Genomic DNA, 19,226 nt, shown 5'->3' with positions numbered 1-19,226 from the left:
CACCAGCTGTTGAACTACATGTTAGCATTTGGTCCAAAGGACCTTGACTGGAAAGCGTAATTGAGCCGCACCATGAGAAAACCAACATAGTGCGTTTGAGACCAGCATGGATCCAGACCAGCCTGCGCATCCGCGCAGTCTGGTCAGAATACATGCTGTTCGCTGACGGTTTCTCTAAATGCAATAGGCTTTGAAAGCGAACAGCATGGATCCTCCTGACCGGTCTGGATCCATGCTGGTCGCAAACGCACTACGTTGGTTTTCTCATGGTGCGGCTCATATCATAACGGAATTTTAGGAGTATTCAAACAACTCACAAACCACTTGTAAATAGCTTTGCAATAAATTGGTAATTTAGCAAAACAGTTTTATGTGGATAATATATCTAAAGAATATTCATCAGTACAAATTTTGAAAATATAATGTTTGGAACAACACGGCTTTGTAGCAAAATATAACAGGCTAAAGTTTAAATCCATTCATTATATTGTTAAGTTCTTCTGGACCCGTTTTCCTGCTCTACTTTTTTAGTTATGGATCATGCCCTTTGCTTTCCTATGTGGACGATATTTTTTTTATATATCAACTTTCCTGTGAATCTTCTTTTCTGCCGATCTGTTTTCCCGTGAATCTACATTTCTTTGGATCTACTTTTCTGTCGATCTGTTTTCTCGTGAATCTACATTCCTTTGGATCTACTTTTCTGCCGATCTGTTTTCTCGTGAATCTACATTCCTTTGGATCTACTTTTCTGCCGATCTGTTTTCTCGTGAATCTACATTCCTGTGGATCTACTTTTCTGCCGATCTGTTTTCTCGTGAATCTACATTCCTTTGGATCTACTTTTCTGCCGCTCTGTTTTCTCGTGAATCTACATTCCTGTGGATCTTCTTTCTCTGTTAACGTTTCAAATACTGGAACATTTCAACACATAATGTCTTACACGACATTCTTGACATTCTACAAATTCTGCAGACAATAAAAGCAGAAATTGCTTGAAATCACTTGCCATTATAGAGTATAGTCTTGCGTGATGATGTCGGTCAGATCAATGTAATTAGTCTAAGAGCTGATTTAGCCACTACCATAGAGAAATGAATTGACTGAATGGAAACAATAGTGTATGAACTAAATTTTTCGCGTATTGTTCAAAATTTAAAACATCTGTTCAAATAATTAATTTGTTATGTTCCTTAAATGGCCAGTCAGCTAACTTCCTAAATTGACATTTTTATTCTAATTTTAGTTTGTTTTGAGCGTCCCCACCTATAGATTGTTAGGTTAGGTTTGACTGTATTCAAGAAATAACGTATTTTGAAAGTGATTCTAAAATCATGCTCTTTAAAAGAATATTAAACAGAAGACCTATTTTGTTTGAATAAAAGATATCATATACTCTTTATCAACCGAATGTAGAACTTGTGATGAGTTACAAATAGTTTGCACATCTATGTATGCTAAAATTGATAAGGACTTGTTTCGAGTAGTATTTGCTTGCATTTGTTGATATAAGTGAGTTAGCGTTTTCATCCCTATCCGTTAAGTCTGTAGACTAGACTTGAAAAGATAACATTTTAACCAGTTATACTTTTGTCAGTGAAAGAATGCCGGTGTTGTTAACTTTATGAAATTAATGCGAACACTTTGAAATAATTCAATTTTGTGAGCACGAAATCCTGTGGTCTTGGTCAAAACGCTTATTTCATGAGTAGGGTTATTTGCCCTTGAGCAAGACAACAATGTGAGAAAGTCCAAGGCTCATGGGCGAATAACCCTATAGGAATTCCTGGATTTCAAATTTTGAACATGAAATAAATGGGAGTTTTACTTGATCTTTGGGATTAAATTTCATGTTTTGTTTCGACAACGAAATCCATGAAAATTAGTCCCCCACGAATATGTATGAACACAGTATGAACGGGAAACTAGTACCAAGATACCAGTTCAATTTTTTGTTATACATATAGGCCAACCAGCTACACCGTTTCCAGATAGGCACAGTAACGTACTTTTATTGTGACACATAAAATGTAAAGAACTAGCAATTAATCATTAGAAAAAACGCAGAGTGCCCAATGACATCATCATTAGGAAAGGTCGATGGTCAACTCCGGCAGATTTTTGTTATATTCGATAACTGATCCACTGTTTTGGGCATCTCTAAGTTTTAAGACTGTTTTTCTAAGTTATCCAAATTGTTGTCATTTCTAATCATTGTTTCCCAGTTATTCGAATTGTTGGCTCCTCTATATCGCATCGAGTAAATTAAAGAGCAGCACATTGATCTACAGTCTGTCTAGGTGTACAAGACTGCAAAGTCTTTATTCGTTTGTTTTGGGTTTAAGGCCGTTTTTGAACATTTTTCTGTTAGCCTAACCAGTGTTCCTGGATTATGTACCAGTACAAACCTGTTCTCCGCAAGTAACTGCCAACTTTTCCCACATGAATCATAGGAGGATGACGAATGACTGCAGGAACGACGTCTTTTATCAAATCGTCACGGAGAACTTACGCCTCGCTCGGAAATCGTTAATACAACCCCGTGATCCTAGATCTGCGCTATTCCTGTTGAGCTAAGCGGGAAGGCTATTGGTTCACGTAGAGTGGGACGGCATGGCCAGAAGTCCTTTGTCTAGTCTCCAGGAACTTAGCTCGTCCCAAAACTTTATATTTGGTCGAAGATTTTGCTTAAATTACACTAAGATTATTTAAAAGCATATACGCTGGTAAACGAGGAAAACGGTTATTACAACTGTTGTTTAATAAAGCATTGATAAATCACTTCATATATGCCTGGGTAATTACTGTCAGATGGCATTCACTTACCCGATATACCTAGACATTTTTTTATTTATATATTAAGAAAAGAAATTATGATCAATAATATCAGGAAGCTTAAAATGAGTATTCAAATGAAGATTTAACAAAAACTGCATCGGGCCAATTGGCCCTAAAGAGACTAATTTAAAAGTGCATTTCGGTGTTGTGTTCTTGCCAGAATATATCTATATGGCAATACTTTTAAATGATAAGAAACCTTTACAGGAGATTGTTTTGTGCTGTTACGACTTGCTTTTTCCTTATTGATTACTTTTGACTGCTAGATTATACTAATTAATAGAGTACCTCCGTTTTGAAGAGTATTCAATTCCTACCATAAACCTACCTTGACTGCAATTTTCAAGGGGGCGTAGGTTCAAGCCCCACTGGGACCAGAATTTTTTCTCTCCATATTTTCCATTTTTTCTAGTAAGTTTTTACTTCTTTCAAGACTTATTATGGATGCATTGTGCAAAATAGGAAAATTTTCATTTTATAAGCGATTTCTTGCTGTTCAAAGTGAATTTACCTCTGAATCAGGAGGGGTAGAGTTAGACATCTTTAAAAATACTGAGTTACGTGCGGTAAAAGTTCTCTATTTTGCCTTCATTCTTTAGATTACATATTGTGGAAGAAATGCAGTAAGGTTTTACTTCTGCCCCAAGGTTATTTTTGAATGAAGTGAGCAAAATTCAAAACAGACCCACAGGATTCGACCTTAATTTTTCAGTTTTGGAGTTAGAATTCTGTCTCATTAAATCTGTTTACTTGAGGCACCCTAGAAAAAATGATATTTACAGTTTTATTTTGTGTTTTATAATTGTTTAACAATAGTTTGAAGTTTCCTTTATCATAATTAATGCTGTAATGAATTCTCTGCAACTGTTTTAGATAGTTGCCATCACATTGAAATTTGTCTCTACTTGAGCTTGATGAAATACCATAAATTATACAAAATTTACAAGAAACGGCACGGTAAAAATTGTTTAAAATTTGCAACACAGTGCGAAACATGGTCAACTTTGAGAATATACCAAGCAAATGCCATTTTGTAAACATTACTATTAGGGGTCCAATACCTTAAGGTCGATTGTGAAGCAAGTTCTACAACTTATATAAATCACTCCCGACACCTCATTCCTGATGGAATCCATCGCCACGAGGGTATGAGAAGCATAGAAAAAAATTTAAAGCGACATTGATTTAATATTTTAGGGCAAACCAAAACTGTTGCTGCTCGATTATCTATATCCCTCATCAGGTAAACAAAAGACCACATATATGTACATAGACTAGCAAAGACACTAGTACAATCAGAGCACTTCGCAGATTTTAGCTTACTGCACGAACTTGGCTTTTCTGGAATATTCTGGAACAATGTCCCCCTACAGAGTACTTATTATAAATAAAGATTGAATAGACGCCATTATCCCAGAGGAGTATATTATCTCTGAAATAGAAGTAATAATTGTTAAATCAATTTCTACTGACTTAAAGCCTTGTATAAGGCTGCACTCCTGCACAGAGCTTTAAGGATTAATGGTGTTCACTAACTGCTTCAATGTCCTACAGGCGCTTGTTTTCACTACAATTTAATTGACCAGAAATTGAAAAAAAAATACTTGAAAAACAAAATTTCAGTTTGGGTAAAATGTTTTCTATGACAAAAATGATACAATGAAGCAAAATATTAATTGATTTGTCTTTGGCCTGAAGTGAGAAAGAGAACAGAAGCAACAATTGATTCTGTCTGAATGCGGATGTAAAATGACACAATAATAGCTTCATTGCAATTGAACTTGTGGTCCACGGCGTTTGACAGAAATCAGATTTGCCACTGTGTAAGTGTGATTGATAAAACATTATAAAAGATCAAGACATACTTTATAGGAAAACAACAAAGTAGAAATTGTTGTTTATATTAATTGGATATAAAAACGCTAGTTTTTTCTCTTTCTCACAATCAATCTAATCTAAAAATCTCTAAGGGTTACAACTAATAAAGTCTCAGAGTTCAGAGAAAATACCTCATTTCCAGCATAAAATGACCTTACCTTAACATGTACTTCTTGCTTTAAATAGCTGTGTATTTTTGTTTATGGAGTTTTCTTTAATACATGTAAAACATTTCGGACGTTTATTATTTCATAAAGCTAGTCAGAGCTTTTCAATCTTAATTAACACTATAATAAGGGTCTGTGATTACTATATATATAATATTGCAATCATGTTGGTCAAACCAATTTATAATTCTTTTCTTATTATTACTGTATGTCAAATGTTGATACTAAATTCACTGACAGTCGACTTCTCCTGAACGGAATAGAGCGAAACATAAAACGGCCTAATATTGGCCAGGTCTGTTAGATTAATTCTTTTATTAATGCTTCATGCCGTATTCTATAGTACGTTCAGTTATGTATCTGCGAACCCGTTATTACAATCGGCAGTTCCCGTGCGTTTATATTCTCGCATCATGGTATTTCGGCATCCTTCCACCACAGAAACATTTTCCCCATAACAACCGGAGAAGGGAGAAATCAGAGAATACGAGGGTCGTTCACAAAGTATGTCAATGACTGATGCCATAATTTGAAAACTAGGCTAAGCCATTAAAGACATCTTTGATTTGTATCTGTAAATGTACCAAATCCGATACATTTTTGTGATAATGTAACAGGTTGAAAATGCTTCAGCCCTGACCGGGAATCGAACCCGGGACCTCTCACACCTAAGGCGGACACTCTACCACGTCGCTATAAAAGCTAGCTCAATAGCAAGGAAGTATAAGTGCACCCTTATACTCTACCCTACTATATACACCCCCTCCATTTTAGAATTCGTCCTCGAATTCCAGGAGTTTGAACCTTTTTGGGACGTTCCAAGGTGTCCATTCATATCTACTCGTGAGTTATTTACGTTGGGCGCCATATGTAACAGGTTGAAAATACTTCAGCCCTGACCGAGAATCGAACCCGGGACCTCTCACACCTAAGGCGGACACTCTACCACGTCGCTATAAAAGCTAGCTCAATAGCAAGGAAGTAAAGTGCACCCTTATACTCTACCCTACTACAATAACTGGTTCAGGTGATGTGTACGCTTAGCGGCCCACGTCAGTAACGTCTTCATAACGTCAACAGTGTTCACTATATTTATTTTTCAATATAAAGTTATTTTTAATCTATGAAAATGTACTGAACAGTTTTCTCAGTTACCATGACAACATATTATTATGTATAAAAATGCATACCAGTGTATTGACTATTTTATGTGGACTTGTCTTCAGTATGAAAATGCATATGACTGTTACCATTACATTATATTGTAAGCGGATTTATCTGAAAATGCAAAAATCATTTAACCGTGACTATCCAGCAGTTTTGCGCCTTGTGCGTGCTCGATTTCAACACTTTGCACGAGGAAATGTTGGTAAGCAAAAATATCCATAACTAACGTCAGCAGATGCACAACTGACGTCAGGAGATGCATAAATAACGTCAACAGATGCAAAACTAACGTCAGCAGGTGCACAACTAACGTCAGTAGGTACACAACTAACGTCAGCAGATGCATAACTAACGTCAGCAGAAGCATAACTAACGTCAGCAGAAGCATAACTAACGTCAGCAGGTGCATAACTAACGTAAGCAGATGCATAACTAACGTCAGCAGAAGCATAACTAACGTCAGCAGGTGCAAAACTAACGTAAGCAGATGCATTACTAACGTCAGCAGGTGCACAACTAACGTAAGCAGAAGCATAACTAACGTCAGCAGGTGCATAACTAACGTAAGCAGATGCATAACTAACGTCAGCAGGTGCACAACTAACGTCAGTAGGTACACAACTAACGTCAGCAGGTGCAAACTAACGTACGCAGATGCATTATAACTAACGTCAGCAGGTGCACAACTAACGTCAGTAGGTTCACAACTAACGTCAGCAGATTCGCAACTAGCGTCAGCAGATGCATAACTAACGTCAGCAAAAACCTAACTAAAAATACTGTAGAGAACGAAATTAATCTAATAATCTTAGACTAGAAATAACCAATTTAAGGCCACACTACATTTTTAGGCTGCCAATGAATCAGAAGTAAGTAAAGAATTTTCTGAAGACATGATTAGAATATATGATTTTCGGAATGGTATGTTTTAGTTGGAGACATATTATAGATGGTGTTACTTTAGGCTGAAAAGCTCTTTCTTATGATACATGTTACGAGTATAATATTTTCAACGTTCGACATGTTTAACATTTATTCAAGAAAACTCAATAAAAAGTACATGCTACGGTGAGGCTGGAAATGATAAACAAAATATACAGCTATTTATAGCAACAAGTGCATGTTAAGGTTAGGTTATTTAATGATGGAAATAAGTTATTTTCCCTGAACTCCGTGACTTTGTTAGTTGCAGCCCGTCCGTACAGATTTCAAATTAAATTGATTGTAAGGTAGAGTCACGTTTTTATATCCTATTAATAAAAACAATTTTCTCCTTAACGTCCTTTGAACATGTACGAAGGGCGGTCGGAAAATATCCGTACTTCTTGCTCTTTCACCGATCACTGTTTCTCCAGCTCAGAGTCCATGGTAGCCCTAACACCTACCTTCCTTAAATGCTAAAAACTTTGTATATACGAGGGGTGGTCGAAAAATATCCGGACTTTTTTTGCTCTTTCTCAAAAACCGTACAATATTTTTAAATTCTTTTTAAAGAATTCCTCATCTAATGTGCAGACGCTTTACCTAAACTGATAAGCTACCTCCTGCAATGTCACTCTGCGATCTTTGTTGACAAAAACCTCACGCTCGTCCTGTCCTCATTAAACTGTGAAACCCAGCATTAAAAGGTTGAACGGTACATGCATGCTTTAGAAAAATCTTTTCTGCAACCTTTGAAAAATGTGGCAATGTTTTTCACCCTCTAAAAGCAGAAATTTTACTACCAATCTCTGTTCCTCCAGAAGCCCTAACGCCTACATTGTTTAAATGCTCAAAACTTTGTGTATACACACTTCTCATTGAAAAGTAAACTGACCAATTTATGGGTGTAGTTTTTGATCATGTATAAGTGTGGGTAGGCGCGCGTGGAAAGACAGGAGCATGAGAAGTCCGGATATTTTCCGACCGCCCTCGTAACTTGCTTTTATCAAGTTTGGAAATGTTCGCACTTACACATGGGCAAATCTAATTTCTACAAAAAGACGTGGACTGCAAGTTCGACTGGTTGCAATTTACTACAATCAAGTTATTTTTGCGTCACATTATATCCTCATACAGACAGAATCAATTGTTATTTCTGCTTCCATTCTTTCGCACTTCAGGCCAAAGAAAGATTAATTAATCTTCGGTTCCACTGCATCATTTTTATGTAGAAGATGTTTAGACAAAACTGGAATTTCGCTTTTCAAGTATTTTTCCAATTTCTGGTCAATGAAAAACAGATGTTTATAAATTTGAACCTCACGTAAAACTCATTTCATTTTGTTTCACATAAGATAAAACATTGTTTCAATTCAGTCATGAAAATCGGTCTACTGGTGGTCACGATTAACTCTAGTAAACTTGGTCCGACTGCATTCATCACGTTAGGTTTTACTGTTGAAACCGATCCCTATAATGACAAGCATTTTCTTAGGTTACTGTCTTAAGATTTTTACATTGTCAAGAATGTTCAGCATGGCCAATCAATGTTATGTTTCGAATACTTATTTTGTAGAAATGTTCCAGTATTCAAACAGATCCGAAGGAAGCAAATGCCCATGGAAGGCGATCCACAGGCAGTACGCGAGTCAGTTGATTTACGGGGAAAAAGATTCAAGAGGGAGCAGATGCCCATGCAAGGCGATCCACAGGAAGTAGGTAAGCATGTCATTTGATTCACGAGGAAACAGATCCAAGAGGGAGCAGATGCCCAAGGAAGCAGATCCACAGGAAGTAGGTACGTAAGTCAGTTGATTCACGGGGAAGCAGATCCAGGAGGAAGAAGATCTACACGAAATAGGTACACAGGTCAGCAGATTCATGTGATAATAGATCCACAGGACAATAGATCTATGGGAAAAGTAAATCTACGGGAAAACAGATTGACAGAAAAGTAGATCTGCAGGTTAGTAGATTCCCAGGAAAATAAATCTACTAGAAAAATAGATCAAGAGAAAAGCAGACGGCAACATCCATAGGAAGGTAGAATCACTGGAAAACTTAATCACATGGAAAGCAGATCAACAAGTGCTTAACAAATAAAACCAATGTGTTCAAACGTTACACTTTATATTTGCTATAAAGTAGTGCAAATTTGTCCGCCTTCTAAACGTTATAGTTTCAGTTGCACTGGCAGAATATTCCTTCATCGGAAATGATGTGCTTTAGATATATTACCCAAGGATTAGAATTGTATTTGCACAGAAAACGGTGCAACAGACAAGGTTTTGCTAAACTACCAATTTAGTACAAACCTGCGAGAGCTCATTCAGAATAAACAAAAACTATGACTGTGCAATTAAATTTTCACACTAGTTGTCCATATCAATTTCAAATTTCCAGAAAGCAATTTCAATCAAGCGAGTTTAAAGCAAGTAACCAAGACAACATTAAAGTGGATTTTAAAATCTGGAAATGAACACAACATGTTATCATGTTTCCATCTAACATATTTTCTTTGGCACATATCGCAGAATGCTTGCATCTGGAATGAGAAATACATGTATTTATATATATGTATATGTAACAAAGTTTTTAAGAGGGAGATATGCACGTTCTTAAATTTTCAGAGATGTGCGCAAGCCTTGCCATGTTGGAAATTTAAGATACCTTATGTTACAATATAAAACACTATTAAAGGGTCAAACATTAACAAAGTAAACATGTTCTAGACATGTAATTTATTTTGTGGTCATGCTACATTTAACCGGTTTATCTGGGGTAATAACTCTGATCTGGCTAAGTGAAATCGTCACAAACCCCGGGTGCACAACTTCCCATGCTAAATAACAATCCTACATTTCATGGCTCTTTGTCGAAACTTTTTGAGATACGTGTGGCACAAACTTCTAAACTCTGACTGTCATGCTATATAACAGTCCAGTAATAATTCACGTCTCTAGGTCAAATATAATTATGTTTGAGACCTTTTAAGACCTATGTAAATTTTGGATGTCAAGGCCATAACTTTGGCCTGACTGAGAGAAAAAAACCAGGTGCACAACTTCACGTGCTGTGTTAAATTTCTATTGCATTTTATCAATCTAGTTAAATTATTTTTGAGATACATACAACACAAACATTGCGACACCTCATGCATATTTTTGACTAAGTCAAGGGCAGTAACTCTGGTCTGGCCGAGTGAAATCGCAAACAGAAGCCAAGATGCACACATTTACATGCCGAATTACCATTCTATCATGTTTCTCGACTCTAGAACAAAGATACTTTTTGAGATACTATTAAGAGCCATGGCTCTGGTCTTACTGATTGAAATCCCAAACAAAACCCTAAGTGCATAATTCCATATACTAAGTAACAATCCTATGTTTGACGACTCTTGGTTAAATGCTTTTTGAGAGAGGCACAACACAAATTTGGATGGATGGACAAGGGCAATATCTAATGTATGTTGTATTCTTTAACTACAACACAAGGTATGTCCCGTTGACTATTTCAAGATGTTAATCCTCCTGAAACACTCTTCAAACTGCATGCTTTATTGTGGTATTGACAAGAACTTTATGGTATTGATTCGTACTTGTCCATATGAAGCCTTTGTGTACAGTGGACCAAAACTATTCTGATTTAATATTACAACAGAAGTTCATGCAAGGATGCTACTGAAACAACTCAAAAAAATAAAAGTTACAGAAATATTTTATAAAATTGTTAATATTGTTTGGGTTTTTTCAAGAGGAATTGAAAATGAGCCATTTTCTTTCATTCAGTTTTGCAACAGTATTGAAGCAATTCCATACACAATGTCTCTGAAACCAATAACATAATATGACCTTAACAAAAACGTAAAATGGGAAATGGTCTTCTATCAGTTTGTCGAAAATATTTGTTAAATGATATGTTGTCAAACATTGCCTATCTGGTCAATTTTAAACACATTCTGCAGCTTGGAGTTAATAGTAAAAAAAAGACTACTTTCCTTAAAGTATTTTTATCTATTCGTTTAGATCAACACATTTCAAAGGACAAATACTCAGGAAGCTATACTTATAGAGAACACCTTTTCTTTTTATCTCTTTGGCCAAAATATTCTTATGACAAAAATATTTCCTCAGATCACTTTTTTTTTAATGTTCAATAGATACAGAATTACCAAAGAAGAAGATGCTATGATATGCCTTGTCTTTTGAGGGAAGTTTGGTTTATACTTAACCTCCATCAAGAACTATTGAACTTTACTTATCTAACTTTATCTACAATTTGAGTATACTGAATCAACAAGTTGTTTTCCAGATGTTTCTTAATGAAACCTGCATAACAGTTGCAAATATGTCAACTCATAATGTAGATGCAAGATATCTGATATGATCCGCGCCATGAGAAAACCAACATAGTGCGTTTGCGACCAGCATGGATCCAGACCAGCCTGTGCATCTGCGGAGTCTGGTCAGGATCCATGCTGGTCGCTTCCAAAGCCTATTGCAATTAGAGAATGTGTTAGTGAATAGCATGGATCCAGATGCGCGGATGCGCGGGCTGGTCTGGATCCATGCTTGTCGCAAATGTACTATGTTGGTTTTCTCATGGTGGGACTCAATTATATTCATACAAAATAAATAAAGTTCCATCATTGAGGCTACTACAATGGATCAGTTTTCATCCATTTTATGGACCATTACTCATGAATGTATTTTTTTCTTTACATCTGATTCTTAAACTTTTGCTTTGTCATTATTAAATTAGCACACTTATGAAACTTAGAATAAATTCGAATTTTGAAGCTACAGACCGCTCTGAGAAATTTCATTTATTTTCTTTATAACTGCAACAAGTAACATAATAGCAACTTGAATATTTGCCAGAGTCTAATTTTCAGGCTTTAAACATTGACGAGTTGAGCTCCTGGCCTTACTTTTTGCTAGCCTTCTTAAACTTTGTCCAATGTACCAGTGTTTCTATATATAGGTGTAGTGATGAACTAGCAAAAGATTAAGAATTAGATCATTTTAAAATAATTACTTCTCTTGTAAAATTTAAAGTTATTTGAAAGGAATGTTTCCCTTGGACCAAAAGTTGTTCTTTCATTTCCTGGAAATAAATAATTTCCTTCTCTGCATAACATTTTTTTTTCATTGGTTGCACACAAGAACTTGAAACATTGGTGAGCATAATCTCTTCTGTCATAACTTAGGTAATTATACATCAAACAGTTGTCCCCTTTCCCCTGTGTGAGAAGTGAGGTTGTCTTCTTCACCTTGAAACAAGCAACCATCTACGTATACCTTTCTACTATCTGCTTGAAAAGTAATTTCAGTTGTTTATTCACTTCATGAAACAGCTGATACACAGCCTCAATTAAATAAGCATAAAATTTTAATGTCAAAACTTGAAAATCACATCTCTTTTGAACAATAATTGTTTTTTCTCTAACTTTATGGAGCAATTTTCCTTTTTCTAATACCTACAAAATATATGTCAAAATGAATGTCTTGTCAATATAAGACTGTAATATCTTCCCTATTTCCAGTTTAGGTAAGTGTTTATATTTTCCAAGTTAACCAGGGAGTTAATAAACAAAGTTGTTTGTCTCCAATTCTCCCGCATTTTGATTACAAACTTTAACTTCACATTGATTTCTCTATCTATCACAACAGGGATAACTTTCACTTTACTATCATCTTAACTGTCATAGCCTGAAAACAGAATAAAAACCATCAATTGTATCCTTCATAGTGTTTACTAAAGAAAATTAATATACCTACATGAAAACTGTGATAGGTAAATAAAGACTGAGCTTTTATAGGTGAACATGATCAAATAATATTTTTAATATCCTTTTCTTTTTTAATATTACATTGGCGGGCTACCTGTCTGACTGTCATTGAGTTTTGAAGAATGTAAAATACAAAGCATTATAACATTCCAAGTACATGTAGTAAGATAAGTAAACAAGAGACCATGAAGGCCCTGTATCGCTCACCTGACCTATTGACCTAAAGATCATCAGGATCAACATTCTGACCAAGTTTCATTAAGATATGGTCATAAATGTAGCCTCTAAAGTGTTAATTAGCCTTTCCTTTGATTTGACCCGGTGACCTAGTTTCTGACCCCACATGACCCAGATTCAAACTTGACCTAAAGATCATCAAGATTAACATTCTGATTAAGTTTCATGAAGATACAGTCATAAATTTAAATGTGGCCTCTATCGAACTCGTCCAAGATTTTATTGAGGGTAACATTCTGACCAAGTTTCATTAAGATTGGGCCAAAATTGTGACCTCTAGAGTGTTAAAAAGCTTTTCCTTTGATTTGACCTGGTGACCTAGTTTTTGACCCCAGATGACCCAATATCGAACTCGTCCAAGATTTAATTGAGGGTAACATTCTGACCAAGTTTCATTAAGATTAGGTCAAAATTGTGACCTCTAGAGTGTTAACAGTCAAATTGTTGACGACGGACGGACGCATGGACAACGGACACAGGGCGATCACAAAAGCTCACCTTGAGCACTTCGTGCTCAGGTGAGCTAAAAAGAAGAAGAGGATTATTTGTTCTTACCTTTTCACAGTAGGGGCAGTTACCAAATATGGTATTGAAACTCTGTCTGCTTGAAGGCAATGCTCGCAACCACTGCAAAAATCATTGAATCAAGATCAATAAAACCACTTTATTGAAGGAGTATGAACTATATTTGAGCCACACCATGAGAAAACCAACATAGTGCATTTGCGACCAGCATGGATCCAGACCAGCCTGTGCATCCGCATAGTCTGGTCAGGATCCATATTGTTCGCTTTCAAAGCCTATAGCAATTAGAGGAACTGTCAGCGAACAGCATGGATCCTGACCAGACTATGCGGATGCGCAGGCTGGTCTAGATCCATGCTGGTCGCAAATGCGCTATGTTGGTTTTCTCATGGTGTGGCTCATTTATATTGGGTATGTCAAATCATTTGCCCCTCACCTTTATGAGTTTGAAATCTTACTTGGAGTGTAGAATTCTATCATGTGAGGAAGTGATCTTGCTGATTAACAGAAGGTCAATGGTTCTAAAAAGGTATCTACCATGTTTTAACTAAGGCACCTGGGTCTTCCTTACTAAGATATGCTGGGAAGTCACTATATGACCTATAATTGTGTTGGTGTAATTTTAAACCAATCAAAACAAGAAGACATCAATTTGATGCATATGTGAAACCTGACTGATCCTACTTAAGCTTGTTTTTCTTGCTATCATTGTGGAAATACCTGCTGGTAGATTCTATTTCCAACAACTCAATTTTATTGGGACATGAAGTAAGAACTGTAAATAAAATCTATAAAAAGATCCCTTGGAAGCACAGAATGCAACCAAAAAAGAATAATAGCAGAGTCGGTTTGACAGAGTATGTTCATGAGAGGTAATAAAATGTGCAACACCTCTCACACCCCTAGCACCGGCTTAAGCGGAACTCTATAACACATCTATTGAATGAACAGTTACATTGATGAATCATTTGCACTCTTTCAGGGTAAAATAATATTGCCAATCTATGGTTACTTTACCTCTATAACACAGGTTTTGTGAAAAGCTTGTCCACATCTTGTATCATTGCACACTTCATCTGGAATCTCCGACTCCATTCGATAAGCATAACATATACCACACTCAACACTAAACTCCTGAATAATAAGGAAAAAAGTTACAGTAATGAATCATAATTATGCACTCTTTCAGTGTAAAACTAATGAAGTCAAATAAGACAAAATGGAGACATATCATGCTGTCAGTGCCTTTCACTACAAGCTTCGAAAACTTTTAGACCTGTATTCACCAAAGTTCCTAATCTTATATCAGCCACTTTTACTTGATTTCCTGTAGATATTCTCATGTTGAGACTCTGCAGAGATTTTTATGTTAGTTGCACTATTTGTTAACATTTTCATACAGACGTACGGCCTGCTTAAGTCGTAAAGAAAATGGTAATAAGTACATACAGGATTTTAAGTTAGACCTAGAATGAGGATAATTACTGACCCAATACACTAAAAACACAACTGCGTTTGGCTCAAGAAGAAATTATGTTTTATTGCATACATATATAGAGAGGTTTTGTACTTGGGATAAAGCTGTAAACTATTAGAAATTTATTTTAATGAAAAAGAAAGATTCCAGCCAAGAGTGGCAATTAAAATCATGGAAATTAAAGCTAGTTTCCTCACAATATTATTCAAATATTTCATTCAAAATATAAAAAAAATGCATTTAGATTTATACATACCCTCTGCGAGGTTTAAACGTAAAGTAACATTGAATTATAGCTATTCAAGGGGCTGTACATAGTATAACAAACTAGATAATATATAAACACATCTACAGTACCTCCTTCCTTGAGTTTGTGGGAGAAGGAAATTTCACGTCTAGGAGGGTTTGTAAATTTTCCAGCAGACCTTTCCTCTCATCCCTGGAAAAGAAATAGTACAATTTAAATGACTTTTCATCACACCACACTATCTCTAAACATAGTGTTCCTGCCTTTTTGGAAACCTACCTACCTACCTGGCAGGAAAAAAGTGTTGATAAAAGAACAAAACTTATTGTTATAACCTGACTGCTTTTACACCAATGACAACAACATGTATGTTTTGACAGTACATTAACTTAAAGCAAATGTAAAATGTTAGTATTTATGTTAGTATTTATTAAGTGGAAATTACCTAAAACTGCTGTAGTAATTTATAAATAAATACAAGAGCTGATCCAGAAATCAATGTATGTAATGTATGTAATGGCAGTTAGTTATCTTAACCAGTGTTCCTGGATTCTACACCAGTACTAACACGTTCCCCACAAGTAACTGACAACTTCCCTACATGAACAAGAGGTGAAGACTGAATGACTTCAGACACTATGTCTTCTGTCAAGTCGTCAAGCAGACAATAAGACAAACTCAGGAATCAATCTCGATAAATAATTCATTGTGACAAAATTTCACATCAGCTATCAATATTTCAATCTCATTTAACATAACAGTTGATCAAATTAAGCGACATTGCAACTACATGTATTTTTCTGACTCTTTACTAGAATCAAACATCAGACTGAATTACAAGAATATAAGTGAAGAACCTTCATAATTGTAATTGAACATATCTCAAATAAAATTGTATAACCTTTACAAGGCTGTCCAAATGATGGCTTTTTCTCTTATCTTTAGGAAGCAATTTCACAAATACTGGTACTAGAAGTACAAATTTATTTTCTGAAAATTTTCAAAGGGTCATAACTCCAGTAACAAGTGCCAGAATGTCACAACATATGCCCGTCACAGCAAATTTCTTTACACTAGCACCTGTATTTGCAAATGGAATTTTAATTTTGTGGTTGTTTACAATGTTTTTTTTAGTAATTATTGTAATTCTTTTGTTTTTCTTAATCCACAAAAAAAAACTCCTTACCAGGTAGAGATACCTTAAAGTACACCTAAAATTGGAAAGTAACATCTATGTTGTACCACAGAAAAGTGGTCTTTGTTTTTCCCTACGGTCAATTATAAAAAAGTTACAATGTAAGTTATTTATAGTAACAACTAAGGGAAGTTAATCTTAAAAAAAAAAAAAAAAAAAAAAATCAAAAAAAAAATTGTAAGTCCACACAAAAATCTTACCAGGTAGAGATAGGTCAAAATACACCTCGGAATTGGATGTAACATGCATGTTGTACTACAGAAAAGTGGTCTCGATTTTTCCCTACAGCTAGTAATGAAAAAGTTACAATATAAGCTATTTATAGTAACAACAAATGGAAGTAACTCTAAAGAAAGGACCTGCGCATGACACTCTGTCTCATGATGGTGTACAATTGTGCCAAGTTACATCAAAATCCCTCCATGCATGAAGAAGAAATGCTCCGGACAAAGTCATTCTTGTATCTGACCTTTGGCCTCTAAGTGTGACCTAGGGTCCTGGTTCTTGCATGACACTCCGTCTTGTGGTGGTGAACATTTGTGCAAAGTTATACAAAATCCCTCCATGCATGAAGAAGAAATGCTACGGACAAAGTTTTCATTCTTGTATCCTTTGACCTCTAAGTGTGACCTTGACCTTAGACCTAGGGATCTGGTTCTTGCGTATGACACACCACCCCATGCATGAAGAAGATATGCTCCGGACAAAGTCATTCTTGAATTTGACCTTTGACCTCTAAGTGTGACCTTGACCTTAGACCTAGTGACCTGGTTTCATCAAAATCCCTCTATGCATGAAGAAGATATGCTCCGGACAAAGTCTGTGGACGCCGCCCACCCACCTGCCCGCCCGCCCGCCAGGGGCGTTCCCATAATACGTCCCGTTTTTCAAACAGGCATATAAAAATGGCCTGATGAATTTCAAAAATCCATTCTTTAATCAAGCTTATCCAAGTAAATACTAGTATCAGTGCTGATCAACTGAGCAAGTGTAAACAGACTGCTTCAAATAGTAAATAGAGTAAGACCCACAATATTATATATTTTGTGCTCTTTATTCTGCTAAAAGGGTCCAATATTTCAAGCAATATTATTAATAACATAAATGACTTCTAAGCGCATTGTCATTGTGTTGTAAAAGGCATGGTTATGCGATAAGACTTTTGATTGGAATATATGTAAATATAAAATATTTTTTGGAAAGGACTTTTTTGTCAAAAATGTTGGAAATACAGGGAGAGGCCAAAACTTAATCACTGTTAATATAAGAGTAGAGAAACATAAAAAAGTGGGACAGATGGAGGGCTAAATTGACAGAAAGACACCTCTTATTACTATGTTCCTTCATCTTTCTTGAGGGATAATAATGCCTTGTTACAGTTTTATCAAAACTTGTTTTTCAGTCTTACCAGAGGTGAATGTTAGTATTCATACTTCTTCTGACAGGTGCAATTGCTGAAAATAAAATCAATGTCTGTTGTCACTGAAGATGACACAATCACATCTTCCTAAATTGTAGAACCAAACTGTAGGTAATCAAACTTAAATTTTACGTGATAACCATCTGACTATATTCACAATTCAGAATTAATTTAGAATTTAATGCTGAAGTTTACTGTATACTTTCTTAAAATAAACATTTAAAATAATGCAGGTATAATAATTGCTAGTCTGTAGTCTGTACTATTGACTGGTCTATAATTCAACCTGCTAAGAAAACAATTATGAAAATTCATTTCTGATATAGCATGTAATAAACCACTTATTAAATGGCTTGCCAGTCAAAAGGCAATTATTTGTCCTTGATCCTCCTGACTTATAGTTTTAACAATTGACCGACAAGCGAGTCAAAAAGTGTATATTATTCATCCTTCATTGAATACAAACCTTGATCTGACCCCAGAAATTTGCATTCTGGAAGAGCCCTAGGATGTGTCGGATCAACCGTGAGCTGTACAGACACACTGGCACCTAGAAAGATAGTATTAAACAAGAGCTGTCAGTGGACAGCGCGCTCGACTATTCTCAGTGCTTGATAGTATAATATAAGCTATGAGTAAAACTAAAACATTACAATAAGCATATTCTAAGTCAAAAAGGGGCCATAATTCAGTCAAAATGCTTGATAGAGTTGCCTCCTCCTTTTCACAAACTCGGGTCATGATGGTAAACAAGTATGCAAAATATCAAAGCAATATCTCAATGGACTTTGAAAATATTTGGGGTGGTATGCAAACTTTAACATTTATTCCAAGTCGAAAAGGGGCCATAATTAAGTCAAAATGCTTGATAGAGTTGCCTCCTCCTTTTTACAGACTGGGGTCATGATGGTAAACAAGTAAGCAAAATATGAAAGCAATATCTCAATGGACTTTGAAAATACTTGGGGTGGTACGCAAACTTTAACATTTTTCTAAGTCGAAAAGGGGCCATAATCAGTCAAAATGCTTGACAGAGTGCCTCCTCCTTTTTACAGACTGGGGTCATGATGGTAAACAAGTATCAAAATATCAAAGCAATATCTCAATGGACTTTGAAAAAAATTGGGGTGGTACGCAAACTTTAACATTTATTCTAAGTGGAAAAGGGCCAAAATTAAATCAAATGCTTGATAGAGCTGCCTCCTCCTTTTTACAGACTGGGGTCATGAGGTAAACAAGAAAATAAAAATATCAAAGCAATATCTCAAGGACTTTGAAAATATTTGGGGTGGTAGGGCAAACTTTGAAAATTTTGGGGTGGTATGCAAACTTTAACTTTTTATTCTAAGTTGAAAAGGGG

The 19,226-nt window shown here is 35.7% G+C and overlaps 1 protein-coding gene across 2 annotated transcripts in view; it reads right to left on the bottom strand.

The window, feature by feature from the left end:
- Window positions 1-10,967: 10,967 nt before the first annotated feature.
- The window catches only part of LOC123526595 (E3 ubiquitin-protein ligase FANCL-like), a 39,905-nt gene continuing 31,646 nt past the window's right edge, over window positions 10,968-19,226 (bottom strand). For both annotated transcript variants that reach the window (XM_045305840.2, XM_045305848.2), the window contains exons 9-14: window positions 18,333-18,416; window positions 17,855-17,900; window positions 15,362-15,443; window positions 14,545-14,661; window positions 13,558-13,629; window positions 10,968-12,685 (exon numbers count right to left, since the gene is read on the bottom strand). In XM_045305840.2, the coding sequence (XP_045161775.2) occupies window positions 12,656-12,685; window positions 13,558-13,629; window positions 14,545-14,661; window positions 15,362-15,443; window positions 17,855-17,900; window positions 18,333-18,416 (431 nt within the window). In that variant the 3' untranslated portion in view covers window positions 10,968-12,655. The remainder of the gene's footprint in view (window positions 12,686-13,557; window positions 13,630-14,544; window positions 14,662-15,361; window positions 15,444-17,854; window positions 17,901-18,332; window positions 18,417-19,226) is intronic.

Source organism: Mercenaria mercenaria, chromosome 1 (assembly GCF_021730395.1).
Source record: "Mercenaria mercenaria strain notata chromosome 1, MADL_Memer_1, whole genome shotgun sequence".
NCBI classification, from domain to species: Eukaryota; Metazoa; Mollusca; class Bivalvia; order Venerida; family Veneridae; genus Mercenaria; species Mercenaria mercenaria.
Note: the sequence above shows the minus strand (reverse complement) of the source record. Positions and strands in the feature narration are given on the sequence as shown.